The sequence below is a fragment of the Serinus canaria genome, chromosome 13 (assembly GCF_022539315.1).
Source record: "Serinus canaria isolate serCan28SL12 chromosome 13, serCan2020, whole genome shotgun sequence".
NCBI classification, from domain to species: domain Eukaryota; kingdom Metazoa; phylum Chordata; class Aves; order Passeriformes; family Fringillidae; genus Serinus; species Serinus canaria.
The window spans coordinates 16,247,722-16,270,160 of record NC_066327.1 but is presented as its reverse complement, the minus strand read 5'-3'; the positions used below and the strand labels follow the sequence as shown (position 1 = coordinate 16,270,160).

General features: G+C 56.9%; 1 protein-coding gene across 2 annotated transcripts in view; it reads left to right on the top strand.

Moving 5' to 3' along the window:
* The first annotated feature begins 260 nt into the window (after positions 1-260).
* SH3PXD2B (SH3 and PX domains 2B) overlaps positions 261-22,439 on the top strand; it is a 60,552-nt gene continuing 38,373 nt past the window's right edge. For both annotated transcript variants that reach the window (XM_009091539.4, XM_030229284.2), the window contains exons 1-2: positions 261-401; positions 10,455-10,535. In XM_009091539.4, the coding sequence (XP_009089787.2) occupies positions 330-401; positions 10,455-10,535 (153 nt within the window). In that variant the 5' untranslated portion in view covers positions 261-329. The remainder of the gene's footprint in view (positions 402-10,454; positions 10,536-22,439) is intronic.

The window sequence follows — 22,439 nt, the reverse complement described above, 5'->3', positions numbered from 1 at the left end:
CCTGGCTGCCGCCGGCCACCCGCGGGCACTGCTGCGACGGGAGCAGAGCCACGCTCAGGTACGAGGGACAAACGGGACCCGTTCCCGGCAGGGGCACCGCGCCCTGCCAACCATCTCCGGGCCGGGCACGGAACGGGCACCCTGGGCCGGCCGGCCCTTTAAGCGGGCGGCGGTGGGGCCGCCCCGCCGGCCGGGATAGGCCGGGCCGGGCCGGGGCCGCCTCCCGCCCCCGGAGCGGGCGGCGCGGGGAGGCTCGGCCGCGCTGCAGCCTCCGGTGCCGGCGGCGAGCGCCAGAGCGTCCCCGCTCCCCGAGGGGCACGGCAGCGGCGATGCCCAGGCGGAGCATCGCCGAGGTGAAGGTGCTGGACGTGCAGAAGCGGCGCATCCCCAACAAGCACTATGTGAGTGCCCCAGCCCGGCCCTGGGCGAACAAAGGCCGGGCGCTGCCGGCCCCGCTCCCGCGCCGAGCTCCGGGAAGGGAGGACGGAGGAGGAGGAGGAGGAGGAGAAAGAGAAAGAGGGCGGCAGCGCTGCCGGGGGTGCCTCTCACGGGTGTGCCGGGGGGGTCCCGCGGTGCCCCCTGCCAGCCTGGGGATGCCCCGCCGCTGCCCCCGGCCCCGCGGGGGATGCCCGGGGATGCGGGCGGGGGTTGCGCGCACCGGGCAGCGGCCACGGGCACCGCGGGGAAGCGTCCCCGCTCCTGCAGCTGGCGCCGGGGCCGTGGGACCTGTTGGTCGCGGAGTCCCGGGGCAAAGGGACCCCCCGGCTCCTCCTTTCGGCTCCCTGGGTAGCGCTCGGTGCCTAGGAATGATCCCTCGTGTCCCCTGCATCCTGCCCAGCCTTCCTGCGTGCTCCGGGGCATCTTCCAAACTGTTGTGGGTTTGACTGTTTTTGAGGGTGGTTTTATTATTTTTTTTCTTTTTTTTTTTTTATGATTTAAACTTTGGTGTGTTTCCAGACACCCGTGGAGAGCTTGTGGGTGAATCCTGGCAACAGGCGTAAAACAAAGACCGAAATGTTCTTCCCTCCCGTTTTGCCGTAGCCCAGGGTGACCCAGTGACACCCTGCTCGGGGCACATCTGGGCTGTGCAGATGTGCTGTTTGCTCTGGCTGGAGTCAGTTGTCACAAGAGCCAGGCTTTCAGAGCTCTGGGGAGATCAAGGGCTTCTCCAGGTCCCCTCGGCTGGTTCGTGGCATTGAGCAACAATTGGAGGAAAGCTGAGGGCAGGAGGCGAGGGCAGCGGGGTCTCTCCTCGCATCAGGCATGCGGCGTGGCCGCTGCCACCCACCCCCTTATCTCCCCTTCTTCCTGCTGCCCTGCCTGGAGCTTTGGCAGCCCTGGCGGAGCCTGGAACCGGCTCCAGATGTGCTCTTTTCCTGCCATCGTGTCCATCGCAGCCGTACTCATCGCCGCGGCCGTGCCGTGCGGCTCCGGAGCCGTGCGGGGCTTTGTGCGCCGCTGTTTGTCTTGGCGGATCCGGGGCTTCGCCGCCGTGTCCCGGAACGAGCCGGGCTGGGATGGCCGTGGGATGGCTGTGGGATGGCTGTGAGATGGCTCTGCTGTCCCTGCCGTGCCCCTGGGGAGCAGTGTCCCCGCGGCACGGACGCGCACCCGGTGCCGCACACACGCTCTGCCTTGCGCGCTGTCCCCGCTCGCCCCCCGCCCTTTGCGGAGAGCCGGCTGGAGTTGGGCATGGCCCAAATAACCCCTGGGAGGCTGCGAAACTGGGCCGGCGATGTTTTCTGAGGAGAGAGCGGGATGGCAGGGCGGTGGGTGGGGACGGGGAGCAGGAGCTCCGGGTGGGGCGGCGGTGACAGCCGTGAGCCCCGGCCTGCCCAGCCCAGCCCAGCCCATCCCTCTGCCTCCAGCCTCCCCCTGCACCGGGCTTGGACCGAAAGCCGGCAGCGGGAGCCAGCGTGGCTCGCCCAGGGCTGAGCCAGGGAGGGGCCGGCAGCCTGCAGGCAGCTGCCTCCCCCGAGCAACGCTGGAGTGAATGGGAGCGCTCGCCTTGCTGGAGGAATCGATAGAACCAGGCAGATTCACAAAGCCAGTTAATTATATGAAACCAGACCTTTTTTATTCTTCCCTGTTTTCTCCTGCAAAGAGAAGGAGAGGCAGCAAATCATGGCTGAATCGTCTGTAGGCAGTGGCTGCTGGCACAGCGTGAATCCAAGGCAACCACCGAGTGTCCGTGTGCAACCTTTGCCCTCTGCCTTCTCCCATCACAGAGATGTGCTCTGCCCCAGCCCTGGGGCAGCTCTCCTGTCCCTGAGGAGGCTGGGGGACCACGCTGCCTTTTCCTCCTGTTGCCTCTGTGATGACCTGCCCTGCTCGGGCTCCTCTGCCCCAGCCAGAGGTTTCCCTTTGCTGGACAAAGGTGTGATTGTGCTGCTCAAGATGAGGCCACAGCACAAAGTTATGAATTCCACTTTCCCAGAAAAGTGAGCTCAAGGCAGTGCTTCAAAGTCCTTGTTGCACCTGCAGTGGGGAGGGCTGGCTCTATTCAGGCTGCTGTGGATGGCTTTTCACCTGGGCAATTGATACGACAGGAATTGCAATGCCTGAGACAAAAAGTTGGTTGTTTTGCAGCTCTGCTGAAGCAGGATGCACAATATTTCCCCAAATGGCAGGGCAAGGACCCAGCAAGGGGCTGGGCAGGGTTTGAGTAGCTGGGTGCAGGTGCTGAGCTGAGTTAGGGCTCAGCACAGCCCTGTGCCCTCAAACTCCACCTGTGTTTTTAAACTTTTCTTCATGGGCAGCACCTGGCAGGAGCATTGAGGGTTGATCCTTGTGCAGGTGTTTGTTGCAGGATGCTCTGGCTCGTGGCAGCCCATTTTCCAAGTGAAAAGGGGACTCCAGCCTCCGGGCAGTGGCTGGGGTGACATTTTCAGTGCCATCTCCCACAGGGTCCTGTGTGAAGTGGTCACAGCTCAGGGGTGCTGCCAGTGGGGCCACCCTGCAAATCTGAGCAGGCAAAGTCCAAGAGGAAGGTTTAAAAATAATCATTGTGAGAGACTGAGGAGCAGACTGTCATTTCTCTGGTCTGGCCAAGTCTCTGATAAATGAATGTTTACTCAGAAAAGACCCAAAACAAAGCCATAGTAGAAACAGACTGGATTTTCCTTTAAAGGACTTCACTCAGGACCTTTTTATAGTATTGTGTTTGTTATTCTCAAGCAGAAGCCCTAAAAGAAAGCTTTTTCCTACCAAATCCAGATTGGGTTTTCTTTCCCTTGGGCAAGCTTCAGGATGTTTCATTTTGTTCCAGCTGCAATGTGTGTGTTTTCTATGTGTTAATAGCAATGCAGTTGAATCCCAGCTCCATTTCTGCCTACCAGGAACATTTCCATAGTTATGTAAGTTTAAATAGCTGCTCTGGAGCACCATCCAAAATTATATATATCCATTCAACAGCATGCTGTTTGGGTGGGTCAGGTTTTTGGGAAAGCTGGGTTATGTTCTCTCAGGACTTCCATTCCCAGCCTCCGTGTATCCCTGGAAATGGGGTATTTAAACAAAGTGTGCAGCATACATTTGTTTTGTGAACAAGGTGGCAAAGCTTGAAACAAGGTGAAGACCTCATTAGTGGCAGCTGGGTTGTGAAAGTAATTACCAGTGCGTGGTGGGATCTGGCCAGTGGGATCTACAGGTGCTTGAAAACAAATTTGAGGAGAGCCACGTTGGAAAAGTGAAGGTGCTGTTCTGGTTTTGGTGTGGAATTTGTGATGTGGTGGTGTAGGTGTCCTCTCTGTTCCTGGCTGTGCTGAGGCCATTTGTGGTTTCATTCCTGGGGTAGCCCAGCCCTGCTGAGCTTATCTGGAACTGATTATGGAGTGTGTGAGTGACAGGAGGACAGAGCTGCCAGTCTGCAGCTTCTTTGGTGCCTCATATTCATGGAGCTGAAGGTATTTCTGAGGAGCACGTGCCCCATGGCTGCTGTTTGGTGGTCCCAGCTGGGGCAGAGCTCGGTGGCCCCTGGCACGGTGTCCCCTTGTGCAGCTGAGCTGTTCCCCTGGACTTTGGAAGTTCTTTCTGCCCTTGTGGATCATCCTGCTTGTTTGCCTTCCAAGGGGTGTCAGGGATGACTTCTCCCTGTGCTGTCTCATGGAAGGGTGGCCATGCCCTTGGAATGTGGGAATGTCCTGTGGGCAGCCCGGGGAGCTGAGTGAGGAAGGAGGAGGTTGGCATGAGTAGTGTGAAATCTATGCACTGTGGTGTCCCCAGATAACCAAACTAGGAGTGGGAGAGAGCCAGGGCAAGCTGCAGTCTGACTCCTGGTGGCCTCTAAGGCTTTGAGGGCTTTCTCAGCATCCCCAGTGGTGGTTTGCTGCTGTATCCTGTGGTTGTGCCTTGTCTCATCCCATTTCCTGTCAGCTGGATGATGCTGTCCCAGCCAGGCAGGGAACTTGGGAGGAATTTTGCCCTGTCCTCATGCCTGGCCCTGCTCCACAGAGCTCACCAGGCTTTCCTCCTCACCTCTCAGCAGAGCTGAGCATGGAGCACTCTTATCTTTGGGGATGAAAACCAGCACTCAGACTCAAACTCTCCTTTGGTTTTCTTCCCCAGCCACGTTCCTCAAGGCTGTTGGAAAGCTTGAATGTGGAAGGGCCCAATGCTGCCTGGCCCTTGGCTGCTGAGGCAGGAGCAGCTCCGTGGGAGAAGCTGATGCTCACACTCAGTTCCAGCAGCTCTGGGGCCATCCCTGGCCTCTGCCTGCCCCCAGCTCTCTGACCTGGATCCCCCCAGCTTTGCTTTGGAGGGTATCTCTGTCTTCCTGTGGCAGGGGAGACAGGAAGCAGGAGAATCCATCTGTGTGACCTCCAGCAGGGCTGGGGCAGGCTGGCTGCATGTGCTGCGTGCCCGAGGGCTCTGAGCAGGCTCTGCTGGGCTGTCCCTGGGGCTCCCAGCCTGGTGGCTGTGCCCTTGCCCTCCCAGCAGTGCTGTGCCCTGCCAGGCTGTACAGCAGCCTGGGGGGAGCAGGGTACAGATCAAAAATCAGAGGGATCAGCTGGGGCCAGGGGAGGTGGCTGCTCTGCAGGGCTGGCTGTGTGCTCAGGCTGCCTTGGCTGGGGGTGAGCATCTGCCTGCCCTGCTCTTCCCCCAGCCCTGGTACCAGCCCTGCCTTGGCTGGGGGTGAGGATCTGCTTGCCCTGCTCTTCCCCCAGCCCTGGTACCAGCCCTGCCTGCCCTGCTCTTCCCCCAGCCCTGGTACCAGCCCTGCCTTGCTGTTCTGCCTCCCCTGTGCCAGGGAGCCCAGGGCAGCATCCCTGGTGCCCTGCAGCTGGAATTCCTTCTCATGCCAGCGTGACCCTCCTCCCAGTTCCCCAGGCACAAAGCAACAGTGGGGGGTCAGGAGCTGTCTGCCCACTGAGCTGGGGCTTGGCTGTCCCTCTCCTGCTCCCAGCTTTGGCATCCCCTGGCACAGGAGCCCCCCTGTCCCCTCCGCAGCCCCGCAGGCCTGCAGCAGTGAGGGCTGATGGAGAGGGGCCAAGCACAGCAGCTTGGTGCCAAGAACTTTCTTTGTTTCCAGCCACCTCCCTCCTTTTTTTTTTTTTTTTTTTTTTCTCTTTTCCTCTTACCATTTCCCACTCCCTTTTCTGTGTTAAACCCACTCTGGCTTGGCTGGATTGCTCAGCTCCTTTGGTTTCTCTGCCCCTTTGGGCTCCCAAAGGAAGGTGAGGCTCTCCCATCTCCCCTCGTTTCAGGGGGAGCGTGGGTGAAATCAAAAGCCTGATGCCTTTGACTGATGCTTTTCCTCTTTGCTGGTGAAAGATGCTTTAAATATGTGGAGTTTTCCACAGAGAGGTTTATTGTGCAGAGTCTCCCTGGACCTGAGACCACACAGGCTCTGAGCCCTTGGAAACAGCTCTGCAGACAGCTCAGCCCCTGCTGCAGGCTGCTGTGTCTGGAGCTGCTGCAGGAGCTCTGCTGGAGGCTGGGACCTTCTCTGCTGTCCCTGCTCTGCCTGGAGATGTCATTCCAAGTGACCATGGGGCTGCTCTCCAGCCTGGCCGTGTGTGTGTGGAGGAGCTCTGGGCACAGGGATCCCCGGGGAGCTCTGGGATCTTCAGAGCTGGTGCTGGGGTGGCTGAGCTGCTCCACCTGCATCCTGGATGCTGCCTGGTACCAGGCAGAGCTCCCAGCAGCTGCCTTCTCCCAGTCCTTTCTTGTGGGGTTTTTGGGTGTCCCCCCCAGCCAGGACACTGTGCAAATCTCCGTGAAAAACTTTGGAAAACCTCCTGTAGGAGGGGAGAGAAGCTGAAAGTGCGGCTCTAGGTTTTCCTCACCTTCCCCCTGCCTTTTTCCTGCTCACATTTAAGCAGTCCAGGCAGCTTCCCAGCTTGTCCTGGCGTGTTTATGCAGGGAGTCCAGCAGTGATTCCTCTGCGAGGTCACACGGCCTCGTGTTTAAGAACGGGAAACTGGTTCTGTTATTTCATTTCTTTTTTTTCCTCAGTATCTGTTCTTAATTTCCTTGCCCCGAGTCAGCAGTTTGAATCAGCTCCTCTCTCTCCCCGTGCTGTTGTGAGGGACTTTGTGCCTCTTTGGGCAGGGCAGGATGGAGGATTTGGGAATGGCTCCTTGGTCCCCCTGGGCAGGGGAAGTCACCAGGAGCCACTGCTGGGTGCAGCACCAAGGATTTCCAGCAGTCCCTGCAAAAACACTTCTGGGCTGGCTGCCCCCAGGGCTCACTGCTTCATTTCTTCAGGAGGAAAAGAAAGAAAGAAAGAAAACAGCCTGAAATCTCTGGCTGCCCTTTTCAGATTCGCACTGGCTTCTCATTCCCTCTGTCCCCGTGACTCCCGTGGCTCTGGATGGGTCTGAGCTGGCTCCCAGGAGCTCCCTCCCTGCCCAGGAGGGATGTCCTGGATCCCCCTGGCTCTCAGAGTGTTCCCCTGGGCTCCACTGACAGCTCTGGTACCCTTGGCCAGCTGCATTTCTTGCAGCAAGCTGCCATTTTTCTGACAGTTCCCTTCCCAAGGTTTTCAGCCCCGTTTTCCACGGGCTGTTCTCCCCCCGAGAGAGGTGCTGGGGAGGGGACAGCAGTGACAGATGCTGGGTGATGATGGAGGGGACCAAGCTCGCTGCAGGATCCCCTGGGCCTTTTTTTCATGTTATATTTCCATGTAGGGCATTTTGTGTGACCAAGGAGAGCCTTGGGCAGTGGTTGGTGGTCCTGATGTCACAGTGCTCAATGAGTCACTTTTAAATACTTGGTTTGTGACCATTTCCTTGTGCTGAGGGATCCCAGGGAGTTTGGGAGCCCAGTTCCAGTGGAGTCTGTTGTACTCTGCCTTCTGCATCTGCAAGTTTCCATTTTCTGTGAGGGATCTGTTCCATCTCTGCTCTCCAAGGGATGGGAGCACAGAGGGGGTTTGGTGCTCATGAGAAATTCTCCTCTGGCCTGGCACTGAACAAGATCCAGCTGCACCTCAAAAATGGTCCCTGTGCCTTTGTGCTTGCCAGCACAGAGGCTCCCAGGGCTGGGAGAAGGGCAGGGTCCTTTCCAGAGCGAGGGAGAAGGGCAGCCACCCTTCCTGGGTCTCACAGACTCAGCTCCTTCCCTTCCCTGGTCAGACCCCCCAGCTGGCCCAGGAAGGGCTGCAGGTATTTGGAAGTTTGGGATTTGGACAGCTCAGCTGTTGGTTTTGGCCAAGCCCTCCTGGATCCAACCTCAGGGATCCCTGGAGAGGACCCAAGTGCCAGCCCCATCCCTGAGGGGGCACAGCCCTGGGGGTCCCCTCTCCTCTCCTCTCCATGGAAAAGCCCTGCAGGTGGTTCCTCAGAGAAAGAGACCCATGGGATAACTGCTTCCACAGGTCCTGGGCTGGGAAAAAGCCTCTTGGAGCAGCTGATGGGTGGCTTGGCTCCTGCTGGGGCAAAATCTGGGTTATTTGGGTTGCTGCTTCGTGGTGGCTGCTCCTGGCAGGACAGGAGGGGAAACTTCAGAGCAAGGGCAGTGGTTTGAAAGCTGTCTTGGTCCTTGAAAGGACCTTCCAAAAGCACCTGAGGAAGGGATTTTGGGGTCTGTGGGAGCTTAGTGCCTCCTGTCCTGTGGAAATGCTCATGGGTGAGTGCACTGCTCAAACCTTTCCTCTTGTTGGATGAGGGGAGCACCACAGTTGTGTTTTCTGCTGGATTTCTTTTATTCCTGAGACATCAGGGACTGGATTAGATATTGGGAAAGAGCAAGATCTGAGCTGGGGCTGTTGGAAGGACGAGGAATATCCACCAGGAGAGAGAAGCTGGTTTTCCCCAGGCTCTGTAGATGCTGAGTAGCTCCTGTGGGCTCCCCCATCCTCTCTGCTCTCCATGAGCAGGTTGAGGAGATTCCCCTGGAGACCTTTCTGCTGCTGGGAAGGGATGTGCAGGAAACTCTTCCCCTGAGCCCTGGGAGATGTGCATTTCAGCAGAACAGCAGTGAGCTCATCAGTGAGTAGAATTGCTGCAGAGACCACGGGGCAGCCTGGGGTGCCCTCAGACCTCGTGCCTTCATTGCCCTGAGGAGCTCTGAATGACTTTGGCCCCAGTCTCTGCACATCCTGATTAAAACCCCAGCCTAATGAGCTGTTGACTCCAAATGAAGGCAGGGTAGGAATAAACAATGAGGAGGAGCTGGCTCCTCCTGCTGCCTTCCCCGTGGAAGGCTCTGTGGGGCAGGCAGCCAGCAGTGATATAACCCCGAGGAGTGCTGGGCACTGCCGAGAGGCAGAGCTGGGAGATCAGCTCAGCCTCCAGCCCTGTGAGCTCATGCTGGACCAGCAGCAAGGCCTGGGAGAGGCTACAGGAGTCTGAGCCTGTGCTAGCCCCAGGTTAACCCCTGGTGTGCTGCAGGGCTGCTCCTCCCTTGGAGCTCAGCCTGGTCCTTGCAGGCCTCCACAGCTGGAGCAGATGTTGTCTTGGAGAATCCGTCTGTGTTCCTTGAGTTCACAGGGAGGGAGTGTGGGTCCTTCATCTCAAAATAAGAGTTGGGGAGTGAAAGCAGAGCAGGGAATGCTCCAGACTGAGGGACTGGGTTTAGGTGGGATATTGGGGGCCCAGAGGAGCTGGGGCTGCCCCTGCATCCCTGGCAGTGCCCAAGGCCAGGTGTGGGATCGCCCTGGGACAGTGGGAGGTGTCCCTGCCATGGCAGGGGGTGGCACTGGGTGATCTTTAAGGTCCCTTCTAACCCAAATTCTACAAAAGTGAACCTTGAATTACTGGTTTGATAGTAGGGCAGTTCTTTGTTTTAGCAGTGAGAACCTGATCCCTCCTGCTGCCTCGTTTGTGAGTGCACTGGGAAGAGTTTGTCACCCTCAGGAGTGACCTCACCTTGGTGGCTCAGGCTGGGCCAGCCCTCTGAGCAGCAGAGTGAGATTTGAGGTGGATTTTCAGTGCAGGATTTGAGTAGCTTTGATAAACTCAAATAACTGAGTGCTGTGCTGTCGGGGTGTTTGAGTTTGGGTGCTGGTTGAGGGTGTTGGTCTCGTTCCAGAATGTGGACAAATGGCCATCTCAGTGGGGAAACCTTGTGAAACTCCTGAGGGATTCTCTTTTAAATACCAAAACATCAGCTTTTAAGAGCCTTGATGCTTGATTTTGCTAGCAGAAGTTCCAGCAGGTCCCTGCACCTGGGCTTCTGAACACTTTGGTCCTTCTTCAAGGAATTGATGCTTGAATTTCTGGTGGAAATAAGGACTTGAGTTAGGGGGAAAAAGAAAATACCCTGGGTTCTGCTGGGTCAATCTGCTCTCAATCTGAGATTTGTATCACTTGGGTGTTGCACTGGCACCTCACCAAGGGTTATCTCTGCTTTCTGAGAAACACAGAGAGCACATTAGATCAGTAATTGCCTCATTCTGGGACGTGCTTGTTGTCCTTCACAGCAGAATTCGTGCTGAAATGGGCTGGGTTTGGTGTTTTGTTTTGCATTCATCACCAGCTGGAGCCTGGTCATGGGGTCTGTGAGTGACCTGCAGTGACTGGGGCTGATCCTGTGGCATTTTGGGGATCAGGACACTGATTTCCACCCCTGCAGGTGTGAGAAACCCAAAGCCAAGCAGGTGTGGTTTCAGAGCTGTTGCAGTCCCAGCTGCAGCAGCCAGGCTGGGGCAGGTGCTGCCCTTGGATGCCAGCAGCAGCTTTGGGGCTGCAGCTCTGAGTGGGGTGCCCAGGGCTCAGATATCAGCCCCTGCTGTGTCTGGAGGGGTTTGTGCTGTGCCTGGACACAGCAGGGTCACCTCAGACTCCATGTGTGCCCCTCTCCAGGCCCACAGAGCTCAGACACAAGCCCTGGGTCAGGCTGCAGCAGTGGGGCTCAGTAATTCTGCCTCACCTCTCTTGTGGTGTGGCTGAATTGATCTGAAGCTTTCCCCTGGCTGTCACCCAGCTGTGGGGGCTGCACTGGCAGCTCTTTTGGGTTGTGGTGGGGTTTTTTGGGTGCCTCACTCTGATTTGTGCCTCTCTTCCCTCCAGGTGTACATCATCAAGGTCACCTGGTCCAATGGAGCCACCGAGGTCATTTACCGACGGTACAGCAAGTTCTTCGACCTGCAGGTGGGAAATCCTGGGGGGGTGACAGGAGGGCTGGGGGGGGTGACAGGAGTGCTGGGGGGTGACAGGAGTGCTGGGGGGGTGACAGGAGTGCTGGGGAGTGTGACAGGAGTGCTGGGAGTGCTCCAGTCCTGGGGGTGTGACAGGAGTGCTGGGGGGTGACAGGAGTGCTGGGAGTGCTCCAGCCCTGGGGGGGGGTAACAGGAGTGCTGGGGGGTGTGACAGGAGTCCTGGGGGGTGACAGGAGTGCTGGGAGTGCTCCAGCCCTGGGGGGGGTAACAGGAGTGCTGGGGGGGGGTGACAGGAGTCCTGGGGGGTGACAGGAGTGCTGGGAGTGCTGCAGCCCTAGGTGGGGTGACAGTCTGAGCTCACTCCAGCTGCTGGCTTCTGCTTTACCTGTGCCATTGCTGGGGTTGTTATTGCAGGGGTTTGTTTGCTTTTGGGGAGGGTTTTGGCAGAATTAGGTCCAAATTCCCTTCCTGTGGCTTTCCCAGCTGCTGTCACAGCAAAGCAGGGCTGAGAGCTGCCCTGGGGAAGATTTGATTCCCTGGAGCAGGGCCTGGGGAAGTGCCCACTCCCCTGGCAGCCCTGAGGGCAGCTGGCAGCAGCTGCTTTGGCACCTGAAGGCAGCCAAGAGGAAAGATGGAGAGAGGCTTTTTACACAAGCATGAAGTGACAGGACAAGCTTCGGACTGAGAGAGTGGGTTAAGAGCAGATATCAGGGGAAAATCCTCCCTGTGAGATGGCACAGGGTGCCCAGAGCAGCTGGGGCTGCCCCTGCATCCCTGGAAGTGTCCAAGGAGAGGCTGGATGGAGCTCTGGACAAGCTGCTGTGGTAGAAGATGTCCCTGCCCATGGCAGGGTGTTGGAACTAAATGATCTGGAAGGTCCCTTCCAAGCCAGGCCATGCCATTATTCTGATTTAATTCCCTCCTGGTGCAGCAGGGAGCCAGGAGGGAAATGGAAGTGGGGGAGAGGAGGCTGGAAAGGCAATTGGGACAGGCTGGGCTGCAGAAAACCCAAAGCAGGGCTCTGGGTGAGCAGGCAGAGGGTGTTTTCCACCTCCTCCTTGGTGGAGATGAGCCAAGGGGTCTGGCTGGGCTTTATGAGCCAAAACACAAACTGGGGCTGCTGGAAAGAGGAGAAAAGAAAATGCACAGAGGGATCTGCCACTGGAATGCCCTTCCAGCGGGGAGCTGGGCACCCCCTGCCCCCAGAGCCCCCTCAGGTGGGGCTGAGCATCACCCTGGGCTGGATTCCTCTGCCTCCAGACACAAACACCCTGCTGGAATTCCAGCCTGCCCAGCAGAGCCAGCCCTGGGCTCGCAGATGGCTTTCCCAGGTTCAGCTGGCTCCTGCACAGTCTGGGCCCGGGGCAGATGCTGCTCTCAGCCTGTCCCCTGCCCAGCAGGACACCGAGCTGTGGCTGTCAGCACGCTGGGGTGACACACAGGGGGCTGGCTGTCCCTGCTGTCACCCTGCCCCGGCCCAGGGAGGGTGGCCCAGCAGGGTTGGTGCAGGCAGGGGTTAAGCTGTGAGCAGCTGCTTGTGTAACCAAGGAAATATTAAAGTAAATAAATAAGGAACAGCTGTTGGGCAGCAGCCAGGGCTGGAAGGAAATGGAACTCGTGCTTCCTTCTCTGCAGCATCTCCTCTTCAGGGTGCTCCAAGCTCATTCCTCTGTCTGCTCTAGGGTGGGCACAGATTTTGGGGTGTCTGTGCCCCCAGAGCCCTTTTGGGGTGTCTGTTCTGGTCCCCTGGGCTGGGGAAGGGCTGTGGGGAATCCTGCTGTGCTCCCTCCCCTCCATCCTGGCTGGAGCTGTGCACAATCCTGGGGTGGAAAATGCCATCAGTGGCACCAGGCACTCTGCAAAACGCCTTTAGAAGCAGTTTATGTGCTTTATAAATGCATGCAGAGATGGATCGTGGTGGAGGTGGGGAAGTTTAAAGCAAACATCTCCTCCCTTCGCTGTTCCCTGCAGCTTTTTCTTTAAAAAAAACGAAAAAAAAAATATTATACCAGCCACTCCTTTTTGGCTCTGTTGAAAGAATGAAAGGAGCTGTGGTTTTTCCCTTCCTTCCCCCTTATCACACATGCTTCCTGGTGTCCTTATTTTAAACTTGTGCTGCAGGACTGTGGAAATTGGATTGAGAGGTGAGGAGTGAAACAGATCCTCTGAGCACAGTGGAAAAAAATGCTCTAGGTAGGCTCGGTGGCATGACTGGGGCCATTGCTGGAGGCCTTCCTTGTGTGACTCTTGCATGATTCTGTGCCAATTTTAGCTCTTCAGGCAGAAGTTTTCCATGCTGGAAATTATTCCTGCCTCTGGTTATTTAAAAAAAAAAAAAAAAAGGGGAAAATTCCACGCGGCCCCCCAGAAAATGAGTGTGGGACTGAAACGGTTCAGCTGCTTCTGAAAACAGCAGGAGGGGAAAATATTTTTCCTAGGTCCAGTTCTGATGATCTTTTTGATGTGCTGGAGGAAGAATTGGAAATTTGAGTTGCAGGTGAGCTCTGTGTCAAGAATCTGTCTGTGGTGTGATCCAGGGAAAATCCATCCAGATTGATTCCTGCTCACAGCCTTGAGCACCCCCAGAACATGCATGTTTGGGTCAGGGTGTTTGTCCATTTAACACCAGTGTTCCCAGTGGCTCTGGCTGCCCTTTCCATGCTCCTGTCAGGGGCTGAGCAGGGTTTGTTTTTGTCAAGAGCAGGGAGGAGGTTGGTGCACCCTCCTTGGCTGTCAGGCTGTTCCTTGGCAGGGACGTGGAACCCTCTGGATCCAAGTGGGAGAGAGGAGCTTGGTGGGGCTGAGGAGATGCTGCAGCCCCGTGGGAGTGGCTGGGGAGTTCCTCCTGGTTGTCCCAGTGGGGCACAGCTGAATCATTTGTCACCTTCCATCGTGGTTAAACAATTATTTCGGGAGCAGGGCCAGGGCAGACAGGAGCAGGGTGAGTGCAGAGGGCAGAGCCAGGGGCAGGGTGTGCTCCCCTCCCCTCCCCAGGCAGGCAGGAGGGACACTCCAGACACAAACTGAGCCTGGAGTGAAGCCTGGAGCCTGCTGGACTCCACAGGATCCCTGAGGCTGGAAAACAGCCCCAAGGTCAGAGTCCAGCTGTGCCCATCCCCACCTTGTCCCCAAGAGCTCTGAGTGCCACCTCCAGGTGCCACCTCCAGGGATGGGCTCTCCAACCCCCCCTGGGCAGCTCCAGTGCCTGGCACCCTTTCCATGTGGGAATTCCTTTGCCTGGGAGCCATCAGAGCCGTTCCCCACGCTGGGGTGAGCAGTGTCAGGAGCCACCTTGCTGGTCACAGGGATGCCACAGGTCCCAGCTCTGCCTGAGCCCCATGGCCTTGCAGAGCCCTTCCCTTCTCTGTCCTTGGTGCCCCAGCCTGGCCCTGTCCTGCAGCATTCCAGGTTCCCAGCTGGTGGCTGCAGCAGCCTTTCCAAGCACCACCACCCTGCCCTTCTCTTCCAAGGGTGGCAGGACCTCCTTTTTCTGCCTGCTCGCCTGTTCCCAGTCCCTGTGCCACACCCCAGGGCCACCCAGTGTCCCACAGGAGCTGTCACCTCTCTCTGAGGGCTGGTGACCCCTGCTCACCCCTCAGCTGAGCTCAGCTGCTTCCTCCTGGAGCCAGGCCAGCAGTTCAGGCAGAGGCAGTGGTGGCTCCCATCCCTTGGGAAGGGCTCAGGCCGTGCCTTTTCCTGCCCTGGGGTCACCCCCCAGTGCTGAGATCAGGGTGGGAATTCTGGGGCTGGGGACCAGCTCAGCCTGGTGCTCTGCAGGAGCTCAGGGAGCTGAGCAGGGCTCAGGAGGGGAGCATTTGCTCTGCAGATCCTCTGCCTCTCCTCCTTTGCTCCATGAATATTTTCTGTCAGGTGGCAGTTTACACGAGGGCAGCTTTTTAGGAATGAAGGGAGATAAAATTGTAGTTCTGAAGTTTAAAACCTGGTGTAACTGTAGGATTTGCAGTGAATTTGTAGCTCCAAATGCTAAACTCAGTTCTGCATAAATCCCTTGGCTGGAGGAATAATTTCCTTCCAACAGGACCGAGGCTCGTTCTCAACACTCACTATTCCAGATGTGAGCTGCTGGCAGCAGCTGGATGCTGTTCCTGAGAAACAAAGGAGTGGGACTGGTGCTTGCAGGGGTGCTGGGACTGTCAGCTGGCGTGGAGGGTGATCAGGCACAGGAGGGGCTTTTCTGGTGGGCAGAGGGAGAGGATCAGGGTCTGATCCTGCCTGGGAGGGGCTGCCAGCCCTGCCCGAGGTGCAGAAGCTGTGCAGTGCCTCAGGGCTCCCTTGTGGGATGCTGCCCATGGGAGGAGCCTGAGGAGTTCCTTGGAAGGATCCTCCTGAAACCACTGGCTGCAAGGAGTGCCACTGCTGCTTGGAGAACAGATTCTGGCTGGTCTCTTGTGGTTTCTTGTGGAAACCCCCAGAAAGAAACATTTTTCCCCCCTTTGTCATTCTGAGTTCAGCAGGCAGGGCTGGCAGTCACTCCAGCTCTTCATGTGACCAAAGTCACTGCTGTCTTGCTGCTCTCCTAAAACACCCCAAACCCAACCCTTTCACACCTTTCCTGCTGCTGCCAGCCCCTGTGTGTCCCCATGGAGCCCCACTCCAGGTCCTCAGCATCTTCTGCCTTTTGGCTGCAGCCACATTCTCAGAATCCCAGAATTACTGAGGTTGGAAAAACATCTCTGAGACCATCAAATCCCAGCTGTGCCCCATCCCCACCCTGTCCCCAGCCCAGAGCACCCAGTGCCACCTCCAGGGATGGGGATCCAACCCTCCCTGGGCAGTTCCAATGCCTGAGCACCCTTTCCAAGGGGAAATTCCTGCTGTGCCCACCCTGAGGCTCCCTCAGGTTCCCTCTCCTCCTGTCCCTGTTCCCTGGAGCAGAGCCTGGCCCCCCTGGCTGTCCCCTGGCACGTTTTCAGGGGTTCCCCTCTTTGGCACAAGGCTTTTCCCCTCGCAGTCAGATCCTTCAGTCCTGGTCCCCCTGGGCTGCAGCAGAGGGTGTTGATGCTCTGTGGCTGCTTCTCTGCTCAGAGCTTTCACTCTGAGGCCAGGGCTGGAGACACAGCCCAGGCTGGGCTAAACGTGCTCCCTGCACAATCCAGGGACAGAAAAACTGGGAGTGTGAGCAACTTTAAAATTGGCTCTGGCTCTCCCTCCCATTCCTGTCTGTCTGTGCATCCAGTGTGTTCCCAGCTCTCTTGTTTGTCCATATGTTTAACAACTCCTTCAGGTTCTTTGCTGGAAGCTCTCAGCTTTGACCCACCTGGAGCTGTGTCATCTTGGAGGGAGTCCTGCAGCCCTGGGGCCAGCAGCTTTGTGTGCAACACCGAAAAATAAATAGTCTGTTGAAGTGGTGCCTACTTCCAGGAGAAAATTGGCAGCAGGCAGTGGCCTGTGCCTGCCATCTCCATGTGGAACAGAGGCTGCTCCTTCTGGAGGGGGTTCCTCACCTGGTGTGTGCACACAGGCGCCAGGCAGAGGCAGGGAGAGGGGAAAGTCTGTGTCCCAGGGAGTCAGAGAGGCTCTGAACAATCCAGCACACAGAATGGGCTCTGAGGACTGGAGCTGGCACACAAAGAGGAATTGTTCTCATCAGCTTGTTTCAGGCAGTTGGAGGCTTGAAAAGTTAAAATGAGCCTCTTGCTTCCATTACTGTGAGCTCAGAGCTTGCCTTCCTCTGTCTCCTTCCCTTCCTCCACTTTTTTCTCCTCCTCCTCCTCCATTATTTAAGCCAGGCTCCTGGCAGGAGTGCTCAGAGGTGCAGTGAGTGTTTTCCTAACCCTCCTGGGCTCCAGCAGGTGGGAATGCCAGCCTGGATCCCCCCTCTCCTGGCTGATGCCTGCTCTTTGCTGGCAAAGCCCTGAGGCAGCTCAGCCAGCAGGGTTTTGTGTGTCCAGGGATGGTAAACAGGGCTCTCTCAAGAGTTCTTTCGTAACAGGAATCTTATTTCAACACTTTGGGGATTTCTTTTTTTTTTTTTTTTCCCCTCCAGGCTTTATGGAGTTCAGCAAAATTCTGAGCAGTTGCTTGTGCAATGAGCTTCGTGGTTTCAGCCTCCCACAGAAATAAATCAGCAGGATCTCTCTCTCTCTCTCTCTCTCAGGCAGTTGGATCAGGGAAGGCAGGCCCTGCGTGACTGAGGACAGGCAAGAACCCACAGCTTCCTCCAGCCAGGTTCCTGTGCAGAGCACCAGCAGCTGCTTTGTGCTCTGTGCCCAGGCTGCAGCCAGAGCCACGGGCTCACACAGCCCTTGCAGAAGTGTAGGAACAGTGAATTCCCATCCTGGAGCTCAGGAGAAAACACCTCCCATTAAATAAGGGCTCCTTCTGCTTGCAGGAAGAGCAGCCAGTGTTTTTCCAGCAGTGCCTCAAAGACCTTCATCCCTCTCCTCCTCTCTCCCTCCCTCCACAAGGAACATGCACAGCCCAATGCACTCCAGCCTAGTTAAAAGTTGGCTCCTTTGTGTTTTCTGTCTCCAAATGTCTCCCATTTATAGCTCTCCAGCCCTTGGCAGCAGCAGCCAGCACATTCCCAGAGCCAGGGCAGGTCAGGCACTCAGCATGGGCTGAGCTGGCACCTCCTGTGCCTGGCAGACAAAGCTGGGCCTGCCCTGGCATCAGCAGCCTGGGCTCCCTGGCTGGTGCTGGGTGAGCCCTCCCAGGCCAGCACTCAGCTGGGACACACTGCAGTGCTGGGCAGGAGGGACCAGCTGCAGAGCCTGAGCTAAAGCCTGTCTGGAGCAGTGCTGGGATGGCTTATTCCAGGTTGGGAACAGCTCTCTGTGGTTCCTGATTTATTCCAGGTTGGGAACAGCTCTCCATGGCTCATTCCAGGCTGGGAGCAGCTCTCCATTGCTTATTCTAGACTGGGAACAGCTCTCCATGACCCCTGATTTATTCCTGGTTGGGAACAGCTCTCCATGGCTCATTCTAGGCTGGGAGCAGCTCTCCATGGTTCCTGACTTAATCCAGACTGGGAACAGGATTCCATGGCCCATTCCAGGTTGGGAATAGGACTCCGTGCCATATTCCAGGTTGGGAGCAGCTCTCCTTGGTCCTTGGTTTGTTCCAGGCTGGGAACAGGATTCCATGGCTCATTCCAGGTTGGGAGCAGCTCTCCTTGGCCCTTGGTTCATTCCAGGTTGGGAGCAGCTCTCCTTGGCCCTTGGTTTATTCCAGGTTGGGAGCAGCTCTCCTTGGCCCTTGGTTTATTCCAGGTTGGGAGCAGCTCTCCTTGGTTTGTTCCAAGCCCATCTCCCTCCCAGTGCAGCCCTGTTTGCTGTGGGTCCCTCTCCTCCTGTTCCCTTGGGATGGTTCCTTGTTCCCAGCTGCCCCCAGGGCAAGGGAGGGCTGGCTCTGAGCCTGTTCTCTGCTCTTTCATCCCTCCTGGCACCCCAGGTCTCCTTCCCTCTGGAGCCTTGGCAGAGCAGCTGCAGGACAGCCCTGCCAGCCCTGGGGAAGCACATCCCCAGGGGTAGCACATCCCAGGGGGCAGCACATCCCAGGGGGCAGGCACATCCCAGGGGGTAGCACATCCCAGGGGGCAGCACATCCCAGGGGAGGCACATCCCAGGGGAAGCACATCCCAGGGGAAGCGTGGCAGGCTCTGATCCGGGAGGAGCCTGAGTGCAAGGAGCCAAAAAGATGGGAGGGATAAAAGTTCCATCCCTTGGGGATGGAGCTGGGGGCTTGTGCTGACAATCCAGTGTGGAGTTTTGGGGGGAGCCCTTGGGTAATGCAATGGTGGAAGGTTTTCCTGTTCCCTCTCTCCCTGAGCCAGGGTGAGCTGATGCCCTTGCACTCCCCAGCATCCATTACTGGAGAAGCTCTGGAAATTCAGCTCCTCCCTCCTGCCAGGCCCTGGTGGCCCCTGCCATGGGGAGGAGCCTGCCTGTGCCCCGGGGGTTTGCTGAGGTTTTGTGGGTCTGGGCTGAGTGAGACCCAGCATCTCCACGTGCTTTTAATCAATCTGACACAGCCAGAGTGCTGGTGGAAGGACCTGCAATTTCTAATATTCTTAAGAAAAGCTTTCCCCTTGATGAGTCACTTAAAACATTAAAAAAAAAGCGCCATTTAATTCCAGCAGCTCACCCTGAAGCTTTAATTGTAATGAATCCTCACCTGCTGATCTTTCTCCTTGGCACATCAGCAGTTTGCAGTTGCTGTGTGATGCAGAAGAGGCTGCTGCTCCTGCCCTGAGCTCTGCTCAGCTCAGGAGGTGCAGAAGGAGCTGTGGGGATGCTGGGCTGGTCCCTGGGGGCTCTGTCTCTGCCAGGGCTTTGTTGTCAGCTGGGAGAGGGCAGGAAGGACCCTGGCCATGCCAGGTTTGTTCTGTGTAGACCCCTGGGTCTGCAGTGCCCCTTTTCCCATCCCTCATTGCCCTGGGGCTGCTCTTGGTGACAGCACTGTGAGCTCCTCCCTGGTGTGGGGACAGAAATCCCTCAGTGTTGGCTCTGGGGCTGTGCCTGGGGAAGGAGCAGCAGGAGGAATGGATGCTTTGGGTGGTGAGGGTGTGTGTGATGCAAGGAGGGGTCATGAGGCTGCTGCTCCTGCCCTGAGCTTGGGCTCAGCTCTGACCCTGCCTTGTCCTGTCTGGGCCTGCCACAGGTGGGAACTGGGCACGGATTTCAGGGAAGGAATGCACACAGGGAAGGAATGCACACAGCTCTGCTGCTCCTCACCCTGAGCAGGGAGGGAGGAGGAGGAACCACAGCAGGAGTGCCTGGGGGAGCAGCTGGGCACGGGTCAGGCTGAGCTTTGGGGTCTCTCTGTGAGCCTGGAACCCTTCAGGGGTTGGGTGGGGTGTGGAGCAGGGTGAGGTGTGAAACTCACCTGGCTGGAGTGTGAAACTCACCTGGCTGGAGTGAGGTGTGAGTACAGCCCTGGCCCATGAAATAGGGCAGGTGTTGGTGTTTCTCCACATGCTCTCATTTCCACAGCACAAACTAAAATCTGATGCATTCCCAGTCTTCCATTGAGCCGCTGTTCCCAGGGGTCCCAGGAGGAGGGAACAGATGAGAATCTTGACTCCACGATTCAGAAGGCTGATTTATTATTTTATGATATATGATATATGTTATATTAAAAGAAAATTATATACTAACACTATACTAAAAGAATAGAAGAAAGGAGTTCACCAGAAGGCTTGAAAGGAATAGAAAGGAATGATAACAAAATCTTGTGACTGACCAGAGTTTAAACACAGCTGAACTGGGACTGGTCATCACGTAGAAACAACTCACAGAGACCAATCAAAGATGCATTTGTTGCATTCCACAGCAGCAGGTAATTATTGCTTTTCTTTTCCTGAGGCTTCTCAGCTTCTCAGGAGATGAAAAAAATCTTAGCAAAGGATTTTTCAGGAAATATGTCTGTGACATTCCATCCTTTGGGAAGATGCTGGTTTGAGATGTTTGGAGCTGCTGGAGAGGGGGATGTGGGTGAGCAGGACTCACCTGTGTGGGAAGATGCTGGTTTGAGATGTTTGGAGCTGCTGGAGAGGGGGATGTGGGTGAGCAGGACTCACCTGTGCAGCTTTCCTGGTGGCTCTGTGGGTTTTGGCAGCAGCTCTTCCCAAGGGGCACGTCCTGTGTGACACAGCCCCAGCTGTGCTGCAGGGACCTTCCCATGGCTGGGATGGGCAAGAGGAAGTGGAAAGCAAGGGAAGAAGCTCAGTTCAGCCTGTGTAAAACGTTCTCTTGGGTTTTTTTTTCACTGTTAATATTCCAAAAAAATGTTTTCCCCTTGATGAGTCACTTAAAACATTAAGGAAAAAAAATTCTTTTAATTTCAGCAGCTCAGACTGAAACGTTAATTGTAATGAATCCTCACCTGCTGATCTTTCTTCTTGGCAAATCAGCATTTTCCAGCTCTCCTCCACCTCCAGGAAGTGAAAAAGTCCCCTTGGAAAGGTCCCAGGAGCTCTGAGGTTCCCATTTGGGGGTGACAGCTTTGCACCTCCTAACAGGTGGCTGCTTTCAGCCCCAGAATTGTGCTGGGATTTTAGCAGGCAGTGGATTTGGCCAGAGGCTTTGCAGATTTGCTCTCTGTGTGTCCCTGTGTGAGGTGACACTGTGGGGGCCTTTGTGCTCCTGAGGGGTTTTGCTTGTCCTCCTTGGATCCTGAGAAGGCAGGTGCAGCTCAGGGCCAGCACTTTGGGCTGAGTTCTGTGCCAAATCTGCATTTTTCCACATCTGCCCTGGGCAGTGCAAGCTTTTTGCCCAGTTGCCTTTGGGCTCAGTTAACCTCAGCCCAAACCTGGGGGAGTGAAGCTGCCCCGTGCCCGGGTGCAGGCAGAGCCCCCCAGCTCCTGGCTCTGTCCCACGTGCTGGAAGGTGACACAGAGCTGCTGGTGGCTCAGTGCTGGCTCCCAGGGGTGGAGGGAGAGTCCTGCCCACCCCAGTGCTCCCCGTGCCAGGAGCTGTGCCCAGGCACCAGCGTGTGCCTGATCCTCCTGGGACTTCACAGGAACTCTCTCCTGCACTGCCAGCTGCTGACAATCTGTGTGGCCTTTTTCTCCCCCCTCTGACCTCAGTTAATTCTTTTTTTTTTGATTGCTGAGCAATGCTTCAAGTTTTCCATGAGGTTTTCACAATCCAGCTGTGTGATGCCATTTCCCGGTGCTGGGGAGCTCGGGCTTGTCCCTCCTGCTGCTGAGTGAAGTGTGCTCACCCTGCTCCCCCTGCTCAGCTCCTCTGGGTGACATGTGCTCACCTTGCTCACCTTGCTCAGCTCCTGTGGGTGACATGTGTTCACCCTGCCCTGCTGGGGCAGCTCCTGTGGGTGACATGTGCTCACCCTGCTCACCTGGGGCACCTGTGGCAGCTCCTGTGGGTGACATGTGCTCACCCTGCTCACCTGGGGCAGCTCCTGTGGGTGACATGTGCTCACCCTGCTCACCTGGGGCAGCTCCTGTGGGTGAATGAGCTCACTCTGCTCAGCTGGGGCAGCTCCTGTGGGTGACATGTGTTCACCCTGCTCACCTGGGGCAGCTCCTGTGGGTGACATGTGCTCACCCTGCTCAGTTCCTGTGGGTGAAATGCACTGGGGCTGCCCTTCCCCCTGCTCAGCTGGGGCAGCTCCTGCTGCTGTGAGCACCCAGCTCCCCTTGGCATGCCCTGGGAATGCTGTGGCACCACTGGAGCCCTTCCCCAGGACTGCCATCCTGGGCACTGACCAGGGATGTTCTTCCCTGGCTTCAGGTGGAACTTCCTGGCCATCAGTTCCTGCCCATTTCTCTTACCTCATTCAAAACATTTGGGATCTGAGCTTGCTCCTTGTCAGTCCCTCTGTTTTCTGGGCTGCTGTGGGGTATTTTCCACCCCCTGTTTGTTCAGACAGCCCTTGAGGATGCAGGGAAGGATCTCTTGTAGGATCTCAGAGAGACTAAACACCAGGAGCCTGTGAGCTGCTGCCAGATTTCTCTTTCCCAGACTGTTGCTTGGCAGAGGTTTCCCAAACCAGCTGATCCCAGTGCTTTGATCTGCAGGAACACTTTGAGAAGCCCCTGGTTCCCAGCCTGGAGCTGTGTCCCCCTGGCAGGACCTGTGTCCCTTTCCCACCTCACCGGTGGGACACTGGTGGCCCCGGTCTGTGCAGGGCTCTGGTGGCCAGCTGGGCTCAGGGGGACAGTGCAGGGATGTCCCCTCTGGATCCCCCCACCCCGGGGCACTCCCTGCCCTGCAGGGTGGGCTGTGGGGGGCTGGGGAGGGAGGGAGCAGCCCTGGCCCAGCTCCCCCCTGCCCCACAGCAGGCTGCTGCTGCTGCTGTCCTTGTCACAAAGAGCCTCTTGTGGTTCTGCCACAGGCTGGGAAGCCTCTGGTTGAACTCCCTCTCTTCCCCTTTTCCCTGCTGGCTGCCCTCTGGGTAACAGGGCAGTCTG